Source organism: Lissotriton helveticus, chromosome 3_1, assembly GCF_964261635.1.
Source record: "Lissotriton helveticus chromosome 3_1, aLisHel1.1, whole genome shotgun sequence".
NCBI classification, from domain to species: Eukaryota; Metazoa; Chordata; class Amphibia; order Caudata; family Salamandridae; genus Lissotriton; species Lissotriton helveticus.
In genome coordinates this window covers 1,539,516,341-1,539,542,218 of record NC_136061.1, presented here as the reverse complement: position 1 = coordinate 1,539,542,218, position 25,878 = coordinate 1,539,516,341, and the positions used below count along the sequence as shown (strand labels likewise).

Below are 25,878 nucleotides of genomic sequence, written 5' to 3'. Positions count from 1 at the left end.
GGGGGGGAAGTCCAGAGTCACGGCGTTGCGATGTGTCCAGTGGCCGGTCGGTGCTCCTCAGACTCCAGGCTCCGTCGACGATCAGGTTCTAATTCAGTAATCCAGTTACTTGTGGAATCCTGTTACTTGTTTTGTTGATCCAGTTACTTTTCTTTCTGCTTCAGATGGGTCTGATGGGTGCTAATCGGGATAAAGCCCGAGGCGGGGTCCCAAGCACTGGGAGCTCTTCACAGGAGCTCCTACCAGGTGGCCATCTGCCTACTATAGAGGAAGATTTTTTGTTCGACACCTTCCCCAGTTCTGAGAAAAATGTCAGAACTCTTCCAATGCTTAAAGGGGTCCTCAAGCACGCGCCAGATATCTTTAAAGATCCTGCTAGGGCACGAGTGCTCAATCCAAGAATAGAGAAAAAATATAAGGCAGCACCAGCAGACCCTACTTATATAAAACAACAATTGCCTTTAGATTCTTTAGTCGTTGCAAATGCTTGTAAACGAGCCAATTCTCAGACAACAGGAGATGCTCCCCCTCTGTGATAAAGAATCTAAAATTTTAGAAGCATCAGGGAAAAGAGTAGCTTCACAAGCTGCTAATTCTTGGAGAATCGCTAATACACAAGCTCTATTAGCGAGATATGATAGAGCACACTACGACCAGCTCGAGACTCTAATGCAACACCTACCAGAACCCTTTAAGGCGCAGGTCAACAACCTCATTCAGGAAGGCAAATTCATAACAAACGCCTCCATCAAATGCGCGCTAGACGCAGCCGATACTTCGGCCAGGTCTATCAACCCCAGCGTTCTACTGCGCAGACACGCATGGTTACGCATATCTGGATTTAAGAACGAGGTGCAATCCACCATCCTCAATCAGCCAGTAAACCAAGACTTTCTGTTTGGCCCTGCAGTTGACACCATTTTAGATAAAATGAAAAAGGACACTAAAACTACCAAGTCAATGGGGGCGCTTCAGTTCCAATAACACCGGGGCTCCTTTCGTCGCTCCTCATATGGAGGTGCAGGAAGGGGCAGCGCATCGCAAAGCTCCTCCACCCTCAAGTCAAATACCCAGAGCACTTTTAACAAAGGCTCCAATAGAGGAGGTTACAGAGGAAACAATAATAAGGGCAGAGGACGTGGAGGCAATAAATCCAGAGCCTCCACTGCCACCAAACAGTGACTTCACCACACTCCCTCCAGAACACACAACACCTGTCGGAGGCAGAATCAATCAGTTCCTACCTGCCTGGAACGCAATTACCACAGACAGGTGGGTGAGACAAATTATCCAGTATGGTTATTGCCTGGAACTCACTTCTACTCCACCCAACATACCACCCAAACACCGTCCTATGTCCAAAGAACACATAACACTGTTACAGCAAGAGGTCCAATCCATGCTACAAAAGGGTGCCATAGAGCCAGTCCCTTTTCAACAACAAGGAACAGGAGTATATTCTCTATACCTTCTAATTCCCAAAAAGGACGGGTCGCTCAGACCCATTTTGGACCTCAGACCTCTGAACCAATACATACTATCAGAACACTTCCATATGATAACCTTACAACAAGTTCTCCCACTGCTTTAGCAGGGCGACTTCCTTGCCACATTTGACCTCAAAGACGCATACTTCCACATTCCTATACACCCAGCTCACAGGAAATATCTCAGGTTCACATTACAAATGCAACACTATCAATTCAAAGTTCTCCCCTTTGGAGTAACTACAGCTCCAAGGGTGTTCAAGTGCCTAGCTGTAGTGGCAGCACACCTCAGGCGGCAACACATCCACGTGTTTCCCTATCTCGACGATTGGCTCATAAAAGCCAAGTCAGACACGTCTCAAACCCTCCAGCTGCTGCACAGTCTGGGTTTCTCAATAAATTACCGAAAATCTCATCTGCAACCCTCCCACATACAACAATATCTGGGAGCTACAATAGATACATCAGTAGCAAAGGCATATCCCAATTCAGTCAGGATAGCCAACATTCAGACACTAATCCAAAGGTTTCAGCCACAACACTCCCGACCAGCTCGAGTGTTCATGCAACTCATAGGCATGATGGCCTCCTGCATATTCATTGTCCCCCATACCAGACTTCAAATGCGTCCATTACAAGAATGCCTAGCAAGGCAGTGGAACCAGGCTCAAGGACAACTAAAAGACCTAGTGTTGGTAGACAGTCGCGCATACAACTCTCTGCAGTGGTGGAATCCACAAAACCTTTCCAAGGGGCGACTGTTCCAAGAGCCAGTTCCACAAGTAGTATTAACAGTGGACGCATCACTGACAAGATGGGGAGCCCACCTACATCAATACACAGTCCAGGGACTCTGGACAGCCAAGCAAAATACACTGCATATCAACCACTTAGAGTTGCTAGCAGTTTTTCTTGCACTGAAAGCGTTCCAAAACCACATATACAACAAGGCGGTGTTGATCCGGACGGACAACATGACAGCTATGTATTACATCCAAAATCTGAAAGAGACATGTTAGTGATAGATCCCTTACCTTAGAATATCCCCAGGCGTCAGACTGGATCCGGAAACTTTTGCATAGCAATACCCCTGCGCGTCGGTAGGCGTCGTCCGAGGCTCCGCGTCCGTCGTTAGCGCCGGAATGACGTCGCCGGAGTACTTACACGCCGCCCTCGCGCGCTGACATCAGTTCTTCTATTTTCCGCGTCAGCTAGCGCAGATCCGGAGAAGCTCTACCCCTTAGTCACTTTTCCGACTACTGGGCCCTGACGTCTAAGGCTAGGCGGGAGCGGTCCCGCAAGCGGCTTGAGCTCCGGCAGTCTGCCCGCGCCGTTCAAGGTCCCGGTCCCACAGGAGGTCGAGGGACCGGTCGCGGGGTCGGAGCCCTCGTAGCTCCGAGAGTCGGCATCGGTCTTCAGGATCCAGGTCCTCAGGTAAGAGGCATGAGAGGTCGGAAAGGCGTCATCGTTCTTCCGACCCAACCCGACGCTCGCGCGACGCGGCCGGGGGTACGGGTGACACCACCCACGCGGCTCCGACGGAGTCGCGGGCATCGCAACCTGCCCCATACCTTCCGGTCCCTGGGCACGATGCAACGCCAGAGGAGATCGAGCGGTACCTCATGGCCATGATGTCTCTCCCTCCTCCCCCCGGCTCAGTGGTGCCTTCGGGTCCAGCGGTCCCGGCTGGAGGGTCTAGCGGGTCGGGTGCTACGGCTCCGATGCCGTCGGGTGCTTTGGCCGCCGGCGACTTCGGTCCCGGCACCGCAGGCCCTCACTGGATCCGGTTCCGGATCCGGGTCGTCGCCGGTCGACCTCACGACCTCACCGACGCCAGCCCATAGGGTGTCGCTCCCAGCGACGCCATCCCCGGTCCTGCCCTTGATTCGGTTCCGGCGCCGGAGCGGCGCCGCTGGACGCCGCTCTCGACGCCGTATGGAGACTTTTACTTCCACGAACCGGCCCCATCCGTTGAACCTGAATTTCTGGTGATGGGTGACGAGGGAGACTGGGAGGGGCCTGTGGACCCTCTGGCACAGGAGTGCCAGTCTCAACAGGACTGGACATATGAGCTTGGGGATGCCAGTGGACTGGACACTTCGCCAGACACTGGTTTTGTCTCCCCTCAAACCGTGGCTACGGAGGAGGGGGCTGCCTACAGTGTAGTGTTGACGCGGGCAGCCAAGGCATTGGCCCTTGAGCTCCCCGTCGCGGCCGTGAGGACTAACCTCCTCACTGAGGTCCTTAAACCACAGGCAAGCTCGGCTGAGCCTCTGCTGCCGTTTAATGAGGCCTTTTGTGACGTTCTTCTGGGCACTTGTCCAAGCCCGCTACAGGTCAGCCTGTAGATAGGAACGTGGCCAGACGCTACCGCCTGGCTCCGGGTGACCCTTGCTTCTTGTCCACCCACCCCACCCCCCAAGAGCCTGGTCATCCAGGCCTCTACTTCCCAGACCGCATTCCCAACGGCTCCGCCCGATCAGGAATCCAAGAGGTACGGGCAATTCGGTAAGAAGGTGTTCTCGTCCCTGAGTTTGGACCTGCGGTCAGTCAATACCGCATGCCTCTTGGGACGCTACACCCACACTCTGTGGGACACGGTGGCGGACGTACTGCCACAATGTCCGGAGGAAGCCCGGACTAAACTCGCCCAAGCCCTTGCGGAGGGTCGAGATGCAGCACGCTATTCCATCCGGTGTGAGCTGGATACCACGGACTCACTGGGCAGAGCGATGGCAACGATGGTGGTGGTTCAACGCCACGCCTGGTTGAGGACCGCCAACTTTTCGGCTGATGTCCAGGCCACCCTCCTGGACATGCCGTTTGATGGCCGTTGCCTCTTTGGCGACAAGGCAGACCATGTGCTTGAGCGTTTTAAGGACTCCAGGGCTACCGCCAATTCCTTGGGCCTTTCGCTCCTTTCGTGGCCAAGGGAGGGGCGCTCCCACACGTGCTGCCAGCCACGCACCGCAGACTACTACACAGCGCGGTGGCGGCCGTGGAAACCGCCATGGTGGCGGTCGGGGTCAATGGCGAGGCCAGTCCACACCTTCCCCTGCAGCACCCGCCTCAAAACCCTCCTAGTCTGTGCTTTCAGGCCCATGAGACACCAGTGGGGGGCAGGGTTCGCCATCACCTCCTCCACTGGCGCACTGTCACGTCGGACATGTGGGTGCTGCAAATCGTCCGAAGAGGCTACTCCCTCCCCTTCGAGGCGACCCCTCCAGCCATGCCACCGCAATACCACCGCGTGTCAGGGGATCACTTACAACTTCTGCAAGAGGAAGTTTCGGCCCTCTTGGCCAAGGGGGCCATCGAGCGCGTTCCTGGGCCAGAAGTAGGGTGTGGTTGTTATTCCCACTACTTTCTGGTACCCAAGAAGGCCAAAGGGGGCCAACGCCCTATCTTGGACGTACGGAACATCAACGGCTTCCTCCGGAAGGAGAAGTTCAAGATACTGACTTTGGCTCAGGTCTTAGCTGCCCTGGACCCAGGAGAATGGATGGTAGGGTTGTACTTGCAGGACGCCTATTTCCACATCCCCGTCCTGCCGTCCCACCGGCGTTACCTGCGGTTCACGGTAGGCCATGAGCACTTTCAGTTTACCGTGCTCCCCTTCAGCCTTACCAGCGCCCCACGGGTGTTCACGAAAGTGATGGCGGTGGTTGCAGCTCATCTGCGCAGGTTAGGGTTTCAGTCTTCCCCTACCTCGACGACTGGTTGTTGATGGCAGGCTTGCCCCAGACAGTAGTCAGCCACCTCCAGACTACGGCTGACCTCCTGCACCTGCTGGGGTTCTCCATCAATGTGCCGAAGTCACACCTATGTCCCTCTCAGAAGCTCCTCTTCATCGGAGCGGTTCTGAACTCGGCGCAGTTTCGGGTTTATCCTCCCGAACAGCGCGTTCTGGATATTCAGGCTCTGATTCCAATCTTTCAGCCTTTATCCCAAGTCTCAGGTTGACGCTGCGGCTTTTGGGGCTGATGGCCTCCTTCATCCTTCTGGTGCATCACGCCCGGTGGCGGATGCGGGCTCTGCAGTGGGACCTGAAGTTTCAGTGGGCCCAGCATCAGAGCAACTGCAAGACAGTTGCAGTGGTGGCTCACGGACTGCGAGTGGGTCAGCGGCAGATCCCTCTCCCTACCCCAACCGGAGCACGTAGTTGTGACGGACGCGTACCTCCAGCTCTGGGGGGGGGCCACATGGGAGAGGCGGAGATCGGAGATCAGAGGCCTCTGGTCTCCGGCGGAGTCCCAGCTCCACATCAACCTTCTTCTCAACACCTGGCAGGTTCTCTGAACGCTAGGGCGGACGAACTCAGCCGTCGGTGCATGATGGATCACGAATGGCGTATGAACTCGGACGTGGCGCAAGGCCTCTTTCAGCAGTGGGGAGAGCCTTGGTTAGATCTATTCGCCACAGAAGAGAACGCGCAATGTCATCAGTTCTGCGCTTTGGAATTTCCAAGGCGGCACTCGCTTTTCGTCGCGAGTGGAGTTGCGTGCCTTTCCGCCTATACCACTTCTGCCCAAAGTGCTGAAGAAGATCAGGCGCGACCGGGCCCAGGTTATCCTTGTGGCTCCGGACTGGGCACGAAGATTTTGGTATCCAGAGCTACTCAGCATTTCTGCCGATCCCCCGATTCGTCTGCCTCTTCAGGAGGACCTTCTGTCGCAGCAGCAGGGGACGGTCCTCCACCTGAACCTGTCCAGTCTCCACCTCCAAGCTTGGAGATTGAGCGGCGACAGGTGAGGCCATTTGACTTGTCTCCTGAAGTCTATAATGTCATTCTGGCAGCCAGGCGTCCCTCCACAAAGTCGGTATACGTCTGCAGGTGGAACAGATTTGTGGCATGGTGCACAGCAAAGGCTGTGGATCCGCACTCTGCCCCCCTTTCTGAGGTTCTCCTCTTCCTTCTTTCTCTGGCCCAGCAGGGCTCTGCTCTGGGCACTATCAAGGGCTACCTGTCTGCCCTTTCCGCCTTCTTAAGGATACCTGATCAGCCATCTTTGTTCAAGTCCCCTATTGTAAATAGGTTTTTGAAGGGCATCACACACATGTTCCCTCCTGTTCCTTTCGTGATGCCTCAGTGGGACTTGAACCTTGTACTTACTTATCTGATGTGCGCTCCCTTTGAGCCACTTCATAACTGCCCTCTCCGCCTTCTTACTCTGAAGACTGCTTTCCTGGTTGCCATCACCTCTGCCAGGAGAGTGAGTGAGCTCCAGGCTCTTTCTTCCAAACCTCCTTTCCTTTCTGTCCATCCGGACAAGGTTGTGTTGCGGACAAGGCCCTCTTTCCTGCCCAAGGTAGTCACAGCCTTCCACATCGGGCAGTCCATCACCTTGCCCACCTTCTTTCCACCTCCGCATCCCTCGAAAGAGGAAGAGAGGCTCCACCGTCTGGACCCAAAACATTCGCTCTCTTACTATCTGGATTGCACACGCCAGTTCCGGGTGGATGACCAACTCTTTGTTGGTTACGTGGGCGCTAAGAAAGGACGGGTGGTGCACAAGCGGCCATCTCGGTGGATCGTATTGTGCATCCAGGCGTGTTACTCCTTGGCTAAAAAGGAACATCCTGTTGGGCTGAGGGCCCACTTCACTCGGGCCACGGTGACTACCACGGCTCTGGGCCGAGGAATCCCCTTGCAGGACATTTGTCAGGCAGCTACGTGGGCTTCGCTGCACACGTTCGTGAGACACTACTGCCTGGACAGTCAAGTCTGGAGGGATGGCTTCTTTGGCCGTTCCATCCTCCAGGACTTTCTGGTGTGATTATTGGTTCTCAGACCCACCACCGGGGTTGGTATTGCTGGGGTATCTATTCTAAGGTAAGGAATCTATCACTAACGTGTCTCTTTCAGATGCATGTTACTACATGTGTAACGATATATCTGTAAGAGACATTAGTTAGTGATAGATTCCTTACCGACCCACCCATCGTCCCCGTTCTGCGAACCGATATCTAGGGTTAAGGTCATTCCCTTTCAGGGCCCTAGTTTCATGGCACCAGTGTTGGTTCTATCATGGCTCTGCGTATCTGGCGCAGAAAAGCTGTGTATCAGAGCTGACGTCAGCGCGCTATGGCGGCGTCGAAGTACTCCGGCGACATCATTCCGGTGCTAACGATGCCGACGACGGACGCAGAGCCGCGGACGACGCCTACCGACGCGCAGGGGTATTGCTACGCAAAAGTTTCCGGATCCAGTCTGACGCCTGGGGATATTCTAAGGTAAGGAATCTATCACTAACTATTGTCTCTTATAGATATATCGTTACACAAGTAGTAACTTGTGCAACAGGGAGGGACTCACTCTCTACAGCTGTCTCACTTAGCGCAGAGCATATGGAGGTGGGCAATTCCAAAGAACATCTTTCTCCTAGCACAACACCTGCCAGGGAAAGACAATCAAACGGCAGATCTGTTAAGCAGACACAGCCAACAGATACACGAATGGGAGATTCATCCTCAAGCTCTCCAACCATTCTTCCAAGAATGGGGGCATCCAGAAATAGATCTGTTTGCCCAAACGAAAACTCCAAATGCCAGTACTTTGCCGCCAGGTTCCCACATCCGTTGTCACAGGGCAATGCGATATGGATGAACTGGTCAGGCAGATTTGTGTATGCTTTTCCACCAGCCCCACTGATTCCACTTGTGGCACGCAAACTACATCAGCAGTCTCTGACACTGATCCTGGTTGCTCCAACAAGGGCCAGACAACCATGGTACACAACATTCCTAGAACTCTCCGTGGTTCCACACCAAAGACTGAGTCTATCGCCACATCTCCTAACTCAGAACCATGGAGAAATCAGGCACCTAGATCCCAATCAACTGAACCTAGCGATCTGGCTCCTGAAGTCTTAGAATTTGGATATCTCAATTTGGCTCCTGATTGTATGAACATTATGAAAGAGGCAAGACGCCCAACCACTAGAGCATGCAATGCAGCCAAATGGAAAAGATTTGTAATTTATTGCAACAATAACCAAATCAATCCATTAGACGCTTCAATACAAAACATTATCTGTTACCTGTTGCATCTTCAAAGATGCAATCTAGCATACTCTTCAATAAGACTTCATCTTGCAGCTATAGCAGCTTACCTCCAAAACAGACAACACCTGTCTCTGTTAAGAGTTCCAGCAATCAAGGGTTTCATGGAAGGGCTTAAAAGAATAATCCCTCCTAAACATCCACCTACACCGGTCTGGAACTTAAATATAGTACTTACCAGACTCATGGGACCTCCTTTTAAACCACCACACTCATGTGAACTGCAATTTCTGACATGGAAGGTGGCTTTTTTAATTGCCATCACTTCACTCAGACGAGTAAGTGAGTTACAGGCTTTAACTATTCAGGAACCTTACATGCAAATACATGCAAATAAGGTGGTACTACGTACTAATCCTAAATTCATGCCAAAGGTCATTTATACTTTCCATATCAATCAGTCCATTGAACTGCCCGTTTTCTTCCAAAATCCGCAGTCAGTAGCTGAAAGAGCCTTACACACACTGTATGTAAGAAGAGCTCTGTTATACTATATTGACAGAACTAAACCATTCAGAAAGACAAAGCAACTGTTTGTTGCTTTCTCACCACAACATAAAGGTAACCCCATCTCTAAATCAGGAATAGCCAAATGGATAGTTAAATGCATCCAAATATGCTACCACAAAGCTAAACGTACCCTTAAGAGCACACTCCACGCGCAAAATGGGGGCATCCATGGCTTTCCTGGGAAACATTCCACTAGAAGACATCTGTAAGGCAGCCACATAGTCTACAATACACACTTTCACCAAACACTATTGTATAGATGTGCAATCAAAGCAGCAAGCTGCTGTAGGCCAAGCTGTCCTCAAAACTCTTTTTCAAACTGCTGCTGCTGGGACAGGCGTCCACCGCTAGAGGAGGTACTGCTATACAGTCTATGCAAAGATATGAATTCAGCAGCCCACATGCCTCGAACGGAAAATGCTACTTACCAGTATGCATCTGTTCTTGGCATGTAGGGCTGCTGACATTCATATAGCCCACCCTCCTCCCCGGGGCCTGTCGCAGCTGCAGGATTTTCTTTGCATGGCCATCTTTACTGTGAGAAGTTGGCCTGATATATGATGCTTACTAGTTCTAGTGATCACCCTGTATCAGTCCAAACAACCCTTATGGTGATTGGTTGTAAGTCAACCTTATAGACCAGCTATCCTAATGGTAGCATGGACAAAGCAGTCTTAGGCTAAACTCTTTTGGCATGTGAAGCCAGCTGTTTTACCACATATAACCCTTTGAATACCAGATGAAAGGACACCACACAGGTTGTTATGAAAATAAAAGATATATTTATTAATAACAAACACCTCTGAACTCTTTATGAAATCAGAGGGCTAAGCACATAACAATCTCTTTAAGAAAAATACAGTAAGTCGCACAAATTACAATGGTGCCCTAGGCGCACGACAGACCATATACTAAGTCAATGGTATAAGTAGAACGATTTAGGAAATGACGATGCCCAGAGGCTGTAAGATCGCTGGGACTACACTACCCTAACCTTAGGTAAGTAGCAGGAGGCCCACGGGACGCGTGTGCAGAGTGTGAACTCACACGCGAGATGCGTAACAAAATCAATGGGCAGAACAAATTACGAAAAGGTAAGTGTTGGAAAACGAGGCAGCATCTTTGAGGCCTGCACAAATAACATGACACATTTGTCCTTCACTGGGAACCAAACACCCTAGGGCAGCGCCTGACTCTCAGAGGGTAGCGTTGCAGAGCAGTCTGAAGCTTACTCAAGGGAGGTGGTGTGGGCTAGTAATCGCCATTTGCAGGTGCGCAAAAATAACACTCAATAATTGATTGTCCCGTCTGTACTTTGCTTTATAAAAGTAAGAGTACATTTATTAAACACACACATCACTCAATACTATGCACCAATTTACAAATATACATAAGCTGTTGGAATTACTTTGTGACATTGCATAACATCTCCACCCCTCCAGCAGGGGGGGTGGGGTCTAGTACCACCACTCCCATGTATGCACATCATCTTGCCCCCAATGCAATTAGTTGAACCTATCCTGGAGCGAGGGCCCTGCGCACTGGCACCATCCCAATGGCGTCCCCCTCCCATTACTTCAACAAGCATTAAACAGGGATACACCTGCCTTGGTGACACATGACCCTGACCAAGCATCTCCTACTGACCCTAAAGTATACACCTCTACATCTTAAGGGCTAACAGTCTGGGGTCTTCACCTAAGCGCAGCAGCAAGACTACATGTTTACGCACACTTTAGAATGACAGTACTCAGCACATTTGGATATCATTAAAAATGCATTGCAATTACAGCCCCTAAAGGCATCACAGATGATCACAGGATTAAGTTGTAAATACCGTCAGACACCCTAGCAGGAGTGTCTAGCCACTTAAATCCACTTTGCTTGTGACATCACCTTACACCAGTACTTCACATTGAACATCAGTCCCTCTAAAAGAAATAACCATTAATAAATGCATTTCAGTGCAATTACGCCATTTCACCTCCAGGGGATGCCCTTCTCGAGACATCTCCAACTCAGCCCTTAAATCTTTGATGCACTTCTCAATGAACCCCCAGCTGTAGAACAAAAGTTCCAGCCTAGGAGATGATGCAATCTTCGCTGAGGGTTGAGGGGTTATTCTTTTTAAATCCTCAAGAAACTTAGGGTGGGGCTTAGCTTTGTGCTGGGGGAGAGACTGCGCTGCACCAGCAGCTCCCCGCAGCACCTTTTCACACTCAAGGGTGACTCCTCTCCTCTGGGGGCCACCAAAACGCAAAAAACAATCCATTCCTCAGGCCTTGCAAGGCATCATGCGGCGCTTCAAGCTCCTGATGCTTTCTGGGGCCTCGGTGGGGGGCCCGGTCCCACCTGGACCCCCGGGTAAGGGTATGCGGCGCAGGGAGCCCACACCCGGCCGCTCCGCGCTTTGGTCGGGGGCCCGGTCCCACTCGGGCCCCTGGCTCCTCCTTCCTTGTTCGGGGCCCCGGTCCCACCCGGGACCCCCGCAGGCTCTCCACGTTGGAGGGCAGTCCCCGGGACCTGACCCACCCCAGGGGCCTTTCCTGGACCAGCGGCAGAGCCTCACGCGCTTCACCGCCAGGGGGCCACAGGTCCAAGGTCGCTCACCTTCTGGGGGCCATATCTCAGCCCCTGGAGGTCCGATCTGCCCCATTTTCGCATCTTCTTGCTCCTGGCGGCGCCCCCAGCCACTGGGAGCACTCTCCTTCACTCTCCGGATCTCCAAGAGGGTGCACTCTGCAGGGAGCGGTCTGCACTGGCTCCCTTCGCCAGCCTTTCGCCTGGCTCTCCTCCTGCGCCTCTCTTCTCCCTGCGCAGAGGTCCCTGCTTCTGCGCACCGGTCCTGGGCGCTTCTTCTGGTGCTGTTAGGGGCCTGGGTGACAGTCAGGGGGTCTCTCCTTCCAACTGCCCATTGCCAGGCTCCAGCACCTTCCACCTCAGCAGACCACACCCCAGAGAGAGCTTCTCTTCCTGTGCAAGTACTTTTTAAAAGTTGAGTAGGGGGCTGGCAGAAAGTCTCTGTGGGTCCTATCAAACAGCGACACATCACTTCCCTGCCCCCTCCTTCTTGTCCAGCCTCTGGGTTTGTTCAAAATGGAGTCCTCCAGTGTCTCTGGCCACATGGCCTCTGAAACCCAACTCCTTCCCCCCTTCACTGCCTTCTCTCCTGGGTGCAAACGGGTGCCTGGCACCCAGTGACAGCTGCTAATGGATGAGCCTGTAGCCCCACCCATCTTCTTCTTTGTGGAGAGGAGCAGCTTGTGGAAGAAAGGTTATCAATCCATCCAGCTGAGGTCAACCCTCAGCCTGGGTCTGGTCATGGCTGGCTCAGAGAAATATGACAGTTCTGTATGACCCAAAAGCAGTACAAATATGAATTTGGACTCTGCAGAATACTTATTTTCACCTACTCTACCATGGACTTTAGTGCATGTCTGGAATCTGTAGGCTTTGTGGAAGTCATGTTAGCCATGGGCCCCACATCCCCATTGGGGAATAATGAAGTGAAAACACAGTAAAACGCACTGACTTTCTCTGGCATGTTCCTTCCCAGGGTATAAAGCCTATTCCATGTCACCACCCAATTCTGCATAAGTCCTGCCACACCATTCACTCTGTAGCTGCTCCTGGACTGCGCACGCTAGGAATCTCCCCTGCGCAGCTCCTACACATGTGCACACGCATGTACACCCGTGTCTGCATGTAACCAGCACGGTGTCCCATACTCCAGCTGCTGCGCAGCGGCCTAGTCAAGCCAGGCGGACACCAGTAAAATCTCCATGCAGTCTCCTTCATTATGAGTTCACTGTGGATGAGTCCCAGATTATGAGTCTCCCCCACAGTAAAAGCTCCATAATTGGGTGCTCAAAAAGCGAAAAATCTGGGCGGCCGTTGTGTCAGAACCACCTTCTAACACACGCCGCGCCCAGCTGATTCCTACAAGGAAGAAGTAGCCACTCTACATGGGTACACTTCCCGTAGTCAGCGATAACTAGTTATAAGGGGTTCTGACCAAACCCCCCCATTACTCACCAGTTATCCGCTCAGACCACCTGCTTCTCCCATCCATGAAATCTCCACCCATGACAAGGATCCCAGAGTACCCTAAGAACCCTCCAGGCTCTAGGTTAGATACCTCCAGGTCATTCATGGTCTACATGGACTCAGCCTAATTAGGCCCACCTTTGCCCTTGGGTATGCACACTATGCCTACCCCTTGTCTGGACAAGGGTACAGTGCCTCAGCACTGATGCGGTCTCCTGGGATAGGTCTACATCCCATCCCCGGGTCACAAGCTGGTCTCCCTTCCAGAGTTTGTTCCAACCAGGACCCTCTCTCCGTTTTGGTCCTTGCACCCTAAAGATGCAACTTCTCTGGACCCTCAGCCTCAACCTGCAGCTGAGGTCATTTTGCTGCCACCACCCTTTCGGGATGACTGGCTTCCCTAAAGAAAGCACAGCCACTCATGCTTTTCCCACTCAGAAAAGCTCCACTGACCACTAGCCTGATTCCAAAAATAGGACCTAAGACTGGTCTCACTACCACGCTGGCAGTGCTAGGGAGGAACACTGAGGGTGCCTTGACAGACCCCCTACAGCTCATTCCCTCCGTCAGTAGCTCCACACGGAAACTACCCCGGGAACCTAGACCCCCTTCTTGTTCTCCGCTGCGAGAACAGGGCCTATGCACCCTTCCCTCCGAGAGGCGCGCTCTCCTCCCGGAGTACCCATAGAGAGCCTGTGGGCCCAGAGTTAGCTAGACCCAGGTCCACTTCTCATGGCTCTCCCCGGTCTCCCGGCAGCGCCCTGGGAGACCATCCAGGGACCTACATGGTCCCTGGATGGCCTGCACCACCCCTTCTGAAGAGCAGGGTCCCTTCACTTAAGATAGGCCCCACCTGCCTTCAGGGTGGTACTACCACTCTCAGCCAGGGACACTAAAGATCCCGGCTAGGCCTGCACCACCCCTTCGCGAAACACAGGGTCCCTTCACTGAAGATAGGCCCCACCTGTGTTCAGGGTGGTACTACCTTGCAGAAGTCCACCTCCTGCCTCGAGCTAGGGGAACATCCCCATGCCCCTGGGCCTTGGGTCCAAGTCCCACAGGACCTACCTGACTGGTTACCGGCTAGGCATCGCCCCAGCCACCACTTCAGGTTCCCTCTACCAGCTCCTGGTCCTGGGGTTCAAGTCCCACAGGAACTACCGGACTGGTCACCGTCCACCACTAACCCTTCAACTGAAAACTTGGGAGCACACCCCCCCACTCAGTTCTTCACTGGGTCAGTTACCTAGCCCACCTGGGGGCTACCACTACACACCATCACTCAAGAACGACCCTCCTTTGGGGCCACCCACTACCAGGGGCCACCCCGGGGTTGCTCACCTCCCCACCAGTTAACCTGGGGGGGCCTGCTGGACACACCCTCCTCCCACCGTGGGAAAAGTTTGTTGGGGTCCCCCACCATGGGAACCCCTGGGGTGTTACTACCCGGGGTGAAGAAACCTCCTGCCCCACCCTTCAAATGCTTTAGGCCTGCGCCAATAGCAAGAAACTTTCAGCGGGGGAAGGATATCTGGGGCCCCTTCTGTGGAAACCCTCCCTGCCCTTAAAAAGTGCGGGAACCTCCCAGGACCCCCTTTTCTCTTGACCCCCATAACGGTCCATCCACCCCTACACCCCCCTCTGTGATGTAGGTATCAGTTGCTGTCCCTATCTCTTGAGGAGACACCCTCCTCAGGCAGGTGTAGTGCGTGAAGTGTTAGGGTTCAAAGGTGTACAATATGGTTTAGAACATTTGTTTGTAATCATTTCCTGGAAAGCACCATCCCGCTAGCACATGATAATCAACATAGTGCGGTCATATCAATACAGTTTACATTTAAACCATAATATCTTCACATGACACATATGGGCGCGTGGCTTTCCTTTCCCATACCTTTAGTTCACATAACCAAAACTTTGAACCCTTCTCAGAGCCTTACGCTCTTCCATTTGCTCATTACTGCATAGGTAATGTGTGGCTAAACTGGACTTATCAAATGCTATAATTGCACACCAGAATGGGATACTATGTTTCCCGCCGCTAGACACCAATGTTGGAAAACGAGGCAGCATCTGTGAGGCCTGCACAAATAACATGACACATTTGTCCTTCACTGGGAACCAAACACCCTAGGGCAGCGCCTGACTCTCAGAGGGTAGCGTTGCAGAGCAGTCTGAAGCTTACTCAAGGGAGGTGGTGTGGGCTAGTAATCGTCATTTGCAGGTGCGCAAAAATAACACTCAATAATTGATTGTCCAGTCTGTACTTTGCTTTATAAAAGTAAGAGTACATTTATTAAACACACACATCACTCAATACTATGCACCAATTTACAAATATACATAAGCTGTTGGAATTACTTTGTGACATTGCATAACATCTCCACCCCTCCAGCAGGGGGGGTGGGGTCTAGTACCACCACTCCCATGTATGCACATCATCTTGCCCCCAATGCAATTAGTTGAACCTATCCTGGAGCGAGGGCCCTGCGCACTGGCACCATCCCAATGGCGTCCCCCTCCCATTACTTCAACAAGCATTAAACAGGGATACACCTGCCTTGGTGACACATGACCCTGACCAAGCATCTCCTACTGACCCTAAAGTATACACCTCTACATCTTAAGGGCTAACAGTCTGGGGTCTTCACCTAAGCGCAGCAGCAAGACTACATGTTTACGCACACTTTAGAATGACAGTACTCAGCACATTTGGATATCATTAAAAATGCATTGCAATTACAGCCCCTAAAGGCATCACAGATGATCACAGGATTAAGTTGTAAATACCGTCAGACACCCTAGCAGGAGTGTCTAGCCACTTAAATCCACTTTGCTTGTGACATCACCTTACACCAGTACTTCACATTGAACATCAGTCCCTCTAAAAGAAATAACCATTAATAAATGCATTTCAGTGCAATTACGCCATTTCACCTCCAGGGGATGCCCTTCTCGAGACATCTCCAACTCAGCCCTTAAATCTTTGATGCACTTCTCAATGAACCCCCAGCTGTAGAACAAAAGTTCCAGCCTAGGAGATGATGCAATCTTCGCTGAGAGTTGAGGGGTTATTCTTTTTAAATCCTCAAGAAACTTAGGGTGGGGCTTAGCTTTGTGCTGGGGGAGAGACTGCGCTGCTCCAGCAGCTCCCCCCAGCACCTTTTCACACTCAAGGGTGACTCCTCTCCTCTGGGGGCCACCAAAACGCAAAAACAATCCATTCCTCAGGCCTTGCAAGGCATCATGTGGCGCTTCAAGCTCCTGATGCTTTCTGGGGCCTCGGTGGGGGGCCCGGTCCCACCTGGACCCCCGGGTAAGGGTATGCGGCGCAGGGAGCCCACACCCAGCCGCTCCGCGCTTTGGTCGGGGGCCCGGTCCCACTCGGGCCCCTGGCTCCTCCTTCCTTGTTCGGGGCCCCGGTCCCACCCGGGACCCCCGCAGGCTCTCCACGTTGGAGGGCAGTCCCCGGGACCTGACCCACCCCAGGGGCCTTTCCTGGACCAGCGGCAGAGCCTCACGCGCTTCACCGCCAGGGGGCCACTGGTCCAAGGTCGCTCACCTTCTGGGGGCCATATCTCAGCCCCTGGAGGTCCGATCTGCCCCATTTTCGCATCTTCTTGCTCCTGGTGGCGCCCCAGCCACTGGGAGCACTTTCCTCCACTCTCCGGATCTCCAAGAGGGTGCACTCTGCAGGGAGCGGTCTGCACTGGCTCCCTTCGCCAGCCTTTCGCCTGGCTCTCCTCCTGCGCCTCTCTTCTCCCTGCGCAGAGGCCCCTGCTTCTGCGCACCGGTCCTGGGCGCTTCTTCTGGTGCTGTTAGGGGCCTGGGTGACAGTCAGGGGGTCTCTCCTTCCAACTGCCCATTGCCAGGCTCCAGCACCTTCCACCTCAGCAGACCACACCCCAGAGAGAGCTTCTCTTCCTGTGCAAGTACTTTTTAAAAGTTGAGTAGGGGGCTGGCAGAAAGTCTCTGTGGGTCCTATCAAACAGCGACACATCACTTCCCTGCCCCCTCCTTCTTGTCCAGCCTCTGGGTTTGTTCAAAATGGAGTCCTCCAGTGTCTCTGGCCACATGGCCTCTGAAACACAACTCCTTCCCCCCCTTCACTGCCTTCTCTCCTGGGTGCAAACTGGTGCCTGGCACCCAGTGACAGCTGCTAATGGATGAGCCTGTAGCCCCACCCATCTTCTTCTTTGTGGAGAGGAGGCCTTAGCTTGTGGAAGAAAGGTTATCAATCCATCCAGCTGAGGTCAACCCTCAGCCTGGGTCTGGTCATGGCTGGCTCAGAGAAATATGACAGTTCTGTATGACCCAAAAGCAGTACAAATATGAATTTGGACTCTGCAGAATACTTATTTTCACCTACTCTACCATGGACTTTAGTGCATGTCTGGAATCTGTAGGCTTTGTGGAAGTCATGTTAGCCATGGGCCCCACATCCCCATTGGGGAATAATGAAGTGAAAACACAGTAAAACGCACTGACTTTCCCTGGCATGTTCCTTCCCAGGGTATAAAGCCTATTCCATGTCACCGCCCAATTCTGCATAAGTCCTGCCACACCATTCACTCTGTAGCTGCTCCTGGACTGCGCACGCTATGAATCTCCCCTGCGCAGCTCCTACACATGTGCACACGCATGTACACCCGTGTCTGCATGTAACCAGCACGGTGTCCCATACTCCAGCTGCTGCGCAGCGGCCTAGTCAAGCCAGGCGGACACCAGTAAAATCTCCATGCAGTCTCCTTCATTATGAGTTCACTGTGGATGAGTCCCAGATTATGAGTCTCCCCCACAGTAAAAGCTCCATAATTAGGTGCTCAAAAAGCGAAAAATCTGGGCGGCCCTAGTGTCAGAACCACCTTCTAACAGTAAGTAACAGACAGTTCCGACTAGTTAGGACTAAAACGACTGGATATCTAGACACAAGAAGAGTCACTCTACCTATGAGCACCGAAATGCTCTCGTTACCTCACCCACGGGCTGCGGGTGCATAGGTGTGAATGTGTGTCGGGTTTCCGCGTTGAAGTCAATGGAGCCTTGAAGAAAGATGCTGCAGGCGACCAGGAGGAAGATGCCCGGTGCGATCCCAGGATGGATCGAGGAAGAAGAGGACCTGAAAGCAGAGGGGACAGTGTTCAAAGTCTCTAGCCAGTGACCGGTGTGGAACCAGGAGGGAACCAGATGCTGTTGTCGCGATCAGGTGAAGAGTGGGCGCTTGTCTCTGCAGCCACGTGGACCAGGAGGTGTCTTCGACGACCAGGATGGAGGCACGAGCTGTCCCACGCATGCTCTCGCTGTAGATGGTGTCGGGTCCGGATTTGGAGTCAACAGGTCTTGGCAAAGGCAACCCACGCGGTGAGTGGAAACGGCGTCTGGAGGGGACCAGGAGGGTCCGGGGTGCTCCTCTTTTGAAAGGGAGCAAGGGCCAGTCTGGAGCAACCAGACCAGCAGTGTAAATTTTGTGGATCGTCGTCTAGGAGGTCACTAGCCAGCCGGCAAGTGACCAGACAACGCGTCGAGCAGCAACCAAGCAAAAGGGCCCCACGTGGATGCTGGAGGGCTGGTCATTCGGTGCAGGAGCTGCTCGGGGCTGGGGCTTCTCAATCCCCAAATCACTTACTCGAAGATGCCTCTGAAGTCGTGCTGGAAGCGAAGTGCAGGTTCAAGATGGCCGGTCCCACGTGTCTCGTCGCACCCACGGTTCTCAGCTGTGCTGCAGATGTGGGTAGAGGTCGGAGAGGTCTGGGAGTCCGGGTCTTGTCGGGCTCTGAGGTCTAGTTCCGGCAGGAAGGACGACAAAGTGAACCGCTAGGACGCTTGATGGTCCCTGCAGTTGCAGGGTGGACACTCCTTGCCCACAAGGGAGATTCTTCAGTCTTCTGTGGAGCAGAACATCGAAGTCCAGAGTTTCTTCTTTGTAGAGTTGTTCAGGATAATCTAACTTGGAATGGGACCAGCTCCTACCTTTATCCTGCTAAAGGGGGCAGCACTAGTGACTAGGTCCCTCCCATGGGTGGGACCAGGAAGGGGGGTGGTTACACCCCCTATCCTTTGTCCGGTTACGCGCCAGAGCGGGGGCTGGAGTGCCCCAGCAACTGGTTTGAACCAGGGTATGCACAGGGACACCTTGTGTGCCCCAGGCATGTCTCATTCCTTTCAGACCTCAATACACAAAATCCTGTCTGGGGTGGTGCTAGCACCTCCCAAGGCAGGAAACCCTTTGTCCAGGCCTCCCTCGCTGGAAGGACTCCCAGCAGCAGGAGGTCAGACTTGTGTCTGTGATGGCAGCATCCATTTTGTGATGCTGAGGCTTCGTTTAACTTTAACCGGGGTTCACAGTTACATACATATCGTGTCCCTCTAAAAAGGTGGAATGCTACCCCCGTCGCCAGAACTGGCGAGGGGGTAGTATTCCAATTCGTATGACACCTTACTCGACATGCTTTGATAATGCTATACCAAAGTAAGCAATAACCGCGAGGATTATAATGCACTTAAAGAGTATATGGTATAGCGTTATCATGGAACAGCTATAAGGACTTGGTTCCGCAAGCTTCAGACAGGCTCAGCTCATGCTAGAGCACCATCTCACATAATTCCACGCACTCTGCCTTCAGGATTGATAAGGCCTGCCATAGGAGTGACTGATAGGAATATATGTGTCCATTTTGGGGTTAGATATAGGTATACTACATCTACAGCAAAGGGTGATTACACCACCTTGCCCCAGCTGTCTTACCAGCCAGTTGTGTCTGTTTAGATGGCCAGCCAGGGGTGGCATAATACATGCTGCAGCCCCTGGTAGGCCTTCTGTACACCTATGCCCTGGGTACCTAAGGTACACTGTATAGGGGCTGACAAGGTGACCCAATACCAATTGGTAAATGCACCTAAAGTACATGTGTGTCAATTTAGAGAGAGAACAGCTAGGCTGTGGGTCTGATTAGCAGGCCCACAGCCAGGGAAAGTCGTAAACCAGTGAAGCAAAAAGCAAAAATCTGGGGTGACCATAGGATTGCAGACCCTACTCTCCTACATTTACTATACTCCATCTTTGCCACAATGGCGAAAAACAATCTAAGGATGGAGTGGATGCCCATGCGCACTGTAGTCCAAGGGAGGAGTCACCTATCTCGTGATACTTCGAAGACTCTTCCAAGACAACAAAGTGCAATCATCCGGACCCAACACTAGGCGGCGATCTATACAAAGATATGAATATCAGCAGCCCTACATGCCAAGAACAGATGCATACTGGTAAGTAGCATTTTCCTTTAGGGACAGAGCACTGTCTTTGGGGGATCTGTCTAGCAGGAATCCAGTGCACTTCAGTCAAAATTGCATCAAATACCATGCAAAAAGTGGGGGTGATCATGTCAGAAAGACTGCGCAGGTACTGCGAACGGTCTCAGAGGAGCCTCGAGTTGGGCTCTTCTAGGCTGTTGCCAACAGGAGGGTTGCAGCTAAGTTCACCATTAGGTGTGTATTAGACACCAACCACACTAGACAGAGCGCCCTACGACCCTACGCCTGGTTGAGGGCTACTGGCTTTTTTGGGGATGTCAGACATCACTCCTGGACATGCCCTTTGATGGTTCATGTCTCTTCAGAGACCAGGCAGATTCAGTGCTGGACCCCGTTAAGAATAGCAGGGCTACGCTAGGTCTTTGGGCCTTTCCATGGCCCCCGCCACCCTCAATTCACCTTTTTCTCCTTACGTGGCCATGGAAGGATCCGACAGCTGCGTCCTTACCTGCCTAGCCACCCCATTTACAAGCTTTCCAGCCTCTGTGTTGACACGGTACCTACCGGCCCTGTGGGTCAGGTGGCCGATGGTCTGGTCAGTCCCTAACCCCACAGCAGCTGCAGCCTCCAAACCCTCCTAGTCTGCCTGTTCAACATGAACCCCCGCAACCGGTCACCAAGGTCCGCAACCTGGGAGTCATTTTTGATGACAAATTGACATTTCATCACCATGCCAATTCAGTGGTCTCTTCTTCTTTCTACATCCTAAAAAGAATCAAAAAAACTGCTCCCTTACCTCCCATCATCAGCCGGTAGAACCTTGGTTAGTACCTTGGTTTTCTCCAAAACTGACTACTGCAATGCCCTTCTCCTGAATGCCCAGAAAAAAATCATTAACCAACTTCAACTAGTTCAGAACGCTGCAGCCAGAGTCCTTTTAAACGTCCCCAAATTCACTCCCATTTCTTCTCACATCCGCCAACTTCACTGGCTACCGATTAGGAGCCGAACAGTATTCAAGGCCCTGTGTATCACTTATAAGGCAGTTAACAACGTGGGCCCACAGTTCCTTAGAGCAGCGTTCTGCCCGCTCGAGTACTCAAGAACACTTGGCCAAAGGAAACATAGTGAGGGTGCCAATGCTAGAAGTAGGTAACGGTTGTTATTCACCCTACTTTCTGGTTCCCAAGAAGGATGAAGGCAGTTGGACTAACGTAGACCTGCACTCTCTCAACTTCTTCCTCAAGAAGTTGTTCAAAATGCTCGTTTTTGCTCAAGCCCTATCTGCCCTGGACCCAGGAGACTGGATGGTAGCATTGGACTTGCAGGAGGCATATTTCCATATTCCCGTCCTGCCTGTCCACGGGTGTTACCTACCATTCACTATGGGCCACAAGCACTCTGTTTGCTGTGCTCCCCTTTGGCTTTACCAGAGCCCGGCAGGTGTTCTCCAAGGTGATGGCAGTGGTTGCAGCTCATCTGATGAGATCAGTGTTGCCAGTCTTCACCTACCTCGACGATTGGCTGTTGAAGGCGGGCTCACCTCAGGCTGTCTTCTCCCACTTCCAGACTATGGCGGACCTCTTCCATTTGCTAGTATTCATTATCAGTGTGCCAAAGTCACACCTGACTCCCTATGACATTCCCTTTCATTTAAGCTATTCTGGGCACGTTGAAGTTTCGAGCCTATCCTCCTGAATGGTAAATCCAGGATTTTCAGACTATGATACCAATGTTTCAGCTTCTATCCTGGATTTTGGTGAGAAAGGTACTGAGGCTGCTGGGCCTCATGGCCTCCTGAATCCTACTGGTGGCACATGCCAATTGGCATATGCAGGCTCAGCAGTGGGACCTGAAGTTCCAGTGGGTGCATCATCAGGGGAATCTCTCCGACATGGTCCCGATCTCGAAGGGAATTGCGAAAGCTCGGATGTGGGGGTTAGCAAATAATGATTGGATCAGTGGCAGACCTCTCTCCCTTCCCCAACCAGATCTCATGTTAGTGACAGATGTGTCACACCTCGGATTGGGCTGCCACCTGGGAGAGGTGAATATCAGAGGACTTAGATCTCCAGTAGATTCCAGACTCACCGAACAACACAACCGCCATGTGGTACTGCAACAAACAGAGTGGTATGGGGTCATAAACCCTTTGTCAAGAGGTCCTGCATCTCTAGACATGGCTGGAACAGTAGGGCATATCCCTGGTAGTTCAACATCTGTCAGGTTTTCTGAATGCCAGAGCGGACAAACTTAGCCAAAGATACTCTCGGTTCACAAATGGCGTCTCCATCCGGAGGTGAGGCAATGTCTCTTTTAGCAGTGGGGAGAGTCTTGGTTAGATCTGTTTGCCACCGGCTAGAATGCACAATATCAGCAGTTCTGCACGCTGGAGTTTCCAAAGCAGCTCTCGCTTTAAGACGCTTTCCATCTCGAGTGGAACTCTGGTCTCCTGTATGCCTTTGCCCCCATCCACTCCTGCCCAGAGTTCTCAATAAGATCAGAAATTACAAGACCCAAGTCATCCATGTGGCTCCGGATTGGTCACGGATTATCTGGTATCCCAAGCTGTTGTGCAAGGCCGTCATTCCTCTGATCAGGCTGTCCTTTTGGGAGAATCTTCTGTCGCAGCGGCAGGGGAGGGTTCTCCGCCTGAACCGGTCAACAATCTTCCTTCTTATGTGGAGATTAAGCAGCAACAGTTGAAGGCTTTCGACCTTCCTCCCGAGGTTCTATGGCATTACCTTGGCAGCCAGTGGAGGCAAGGCATTCCTCCATCAGGACTGTTTACGCCTGCCGTTGGACAACATTTATGGCATGATATACAGAAAGAAAAATTTATCACCTTTCTTGCTCTCTTTCTCAGGTTCTTCTGTTCATCCTTTCCCTTCCCAGCAAGGCTCTGCTCTTGGCACTCCGAATATCTATCTCTTCGCCATTTCAGCGGTTACCTGATCAGTCATCTGTCTTCAAATCCCCTTTTGCAAATAGATTTCTGAAGGTTTACATTTGTTTCCACCTTCTCCCTTTGTTATACCCCAGTGGGACCTCAATCTCGTCTTTTTCCTCACGTGCACTCCCTTTAAGCCTCTAGGCAATTGTTTACTCGGGCTCCTCACCATCAAGACGGTCTTCCCGGTTCCAGTACTATCTACCAGAGTGAGCTTCAGACCTTGTCATCCAAGCCTCCTTATCTTACCATCTACTCAGACGTACTGGTGCTTCGTACAGGAGCTTACTTTCTTCAAAAAAGCGGTCACTCCATTTTACGTAGGCCAGTCCATCGCCACTCTGCCTACTTTATACGCTTCGCCTCATCTCTCCACAGAAGAAGTGCGACTTCACCATCTGGACCCATAAAGAGCGTTGCTGTTCTACCTTGATCGCTCATGAGCGTTCGGGATGTGTTCTACCTTGATCGCACATGAGAGTTCAGGATGGATGACCAACTGTTTGTCGGGTATGTCCAAGCGAGGAAGACGTGGGCCATACAGAAAAGGACCATCTCACGATGGATCATACTCTGTGTCAAAATCTGCTACGGATTGGCTATAAAGCAACTCCCTGAAGGTGTACAAGCTCATTCCTCCAAAGCTGAAGCTGTAACAACTGTTAGCTCACAAAGTTCCAGACCTGGATATCTGCCAGGCGGCAATGTGAGCTTACCTGCACACGTTTTCTAAAAACTCCTGTATGGACAGTCAGAACCGTAGCGATGGGCATTTGCCCTTTCGTTCCTGCAGCACTTTTTGTCATGTGCATTGGTTTGCAGACCCAACACTGGGGAGATATTGCTTGGGTATCTGTTCTAAGGTAAGGAATTTGCAGATAGAAGTCTCTATCAGATGAGCAAGTTACTTACCTTCAGTAATGCCTTATCTGGTAGAACCTCTATCTAGCCGCAGATTCCTTACCGACCCACCCATCCTCCCCCCACTCTGTGAACAGATTTTTAGGGACAGAGCTTTCCCATTTCAGAGCATTAGTTTTCCACACCAGTGGTCAGTATACTTTGTGGCTTCTGGTGTGGAAAGTCGCAAAAAGTAACAGATGTCAGCCTGCCTAGGTGGCCCCTAGATAATCACTGTGAATGTCACTTCTGGTGCTGACCACGCCACGCGGAGCTACACTGCGCAATCTATCGGCATGCAGGGGTGCTGCTCCCGAAAAAAATTCTAGATCCAGTCTGACGCTTCAAGATAATTCTAAGGTAAAGAACCTGCAGCTAGATAGTCTCTACCACATAATGCATTACCAAAGAGAATTAACTTGTTTGTCTAGTAAAGTAAGTAGTCTGTGACAGAAACTGTCCTTTATTATGGCCCAACATTGAACCATGGTATTCACTCACTGCTCGGCCCACTGCTACAAGGTCCCACAGATTATATCTGGATCCCAGATAAGGGTATTATTACAGTATTATAATGATGCATGTTAGTTGTTTCACTTGAGAACTCTGTTTTTGTTTCTCTTCTCCTTTATGTGCAGCGGTGCGAGCATTGCTTGAGGCCAGGGGCCACGGTGGGCTGCTGTCTCACATCTTGCACCAGCAACTATCACTTTATGTGTTCGCGAGCAAAGAACTGTGTTTTCCTGGATGACAAGAAGGTGTACTGTCAGAAGCACCGGGACCTCATCAAGGGCGATGTAAGTACTTCCAGAAGGTCTAGGCTATTAAGATTTACCCGTGTGAATTGCAGGTTATTGAACCTCTGTTGCATTGAGAAAGAGATGGGTAAACCAAGTACATTTGCCTCCAATCTCCTATTGTGTATTCAACCAAATATATTCTCATCCTGCTTGAATTTTTGTACAATTTTATAATGCTCTACTACATGAATATGCAGGTTGACAGTTGTGTTCGAGGTGAGAAAGTGGTGAAGCTGAGAAGGGAGTGTTGTATTCTGGTGAAGTTTTAGGATTCTGAGTAAAGGCATTTGTTGTAAATGGGAAGAGTATAATGCAAGGAAGTTCTTAATTCTGAAATAGAATGATTTCTGATGTGTAGTTTTTAAGGAAATGCCTATTTTGTATCATCACCCCACAGTCTTTTGACCAATGCTGTTGGTTTTTCATCTCAGATAGTTCACAGCTGCCTGCTAACCAGACCTCTGTGCCAGTGCCCTAACCCTAAAGTGTATGTGAATTTGGCTGTACCCAATTGGAAGTGGCTAATTTACCTTTAAGTCCGTAGTATATGGTACGTTGGTACCCAGGGCAGGTAAGTTAGAGGGTATAAAACTTTATAAATAAAATAAATACCCCAGGGCTTGTAGCACTGATTGTGCCACCTTGGAAGTCCCCCAAGTAAAACAAGTCCCCCAGTCTGCCACTGCAGATTAGCAGAGCAGTCGTGCATTGATAGCATGACTTTGCCATGGCAAATTAACTACTTCCCCTATACATCTGTGTAGGAAAGTGGGTTTCTGTTGCAGTTCCCCCCCACCCACGCACACTTTTTGCCAGATTTCTGATCCTTGCCTTGATGTGCCCCAGGTTCCTGCCAATCTGGTTCCCAGGA

General features: G+C 51.6%; 1 protein-coding gene across 2 annotated transcripts in view; it reads left to right on the top strand.

Annotated features, from left to right (window-relative positions):
• KMT2A (lysine methyltransferase 2A) overlaps positions 1 to 25,878 on the top strand; it is a 1,541,152-nt gene that overhangs the window by 1,036,029 nt on the left and 479,245 nt on the right. For both annotated transcript variants that reach the window (XM_078682247.1, XM_078682245.1), the window contains exon 22: positions 24,846 to 25,004. In XM_078682247.1, coding sequence (XP_078538373.1) covers positions 24,846 to 25,004 — 159 coding nt within the window. The remainder of the gene's footprint in view (positions 1 to 24,845; positions 25,005 to 25,878) is intronic.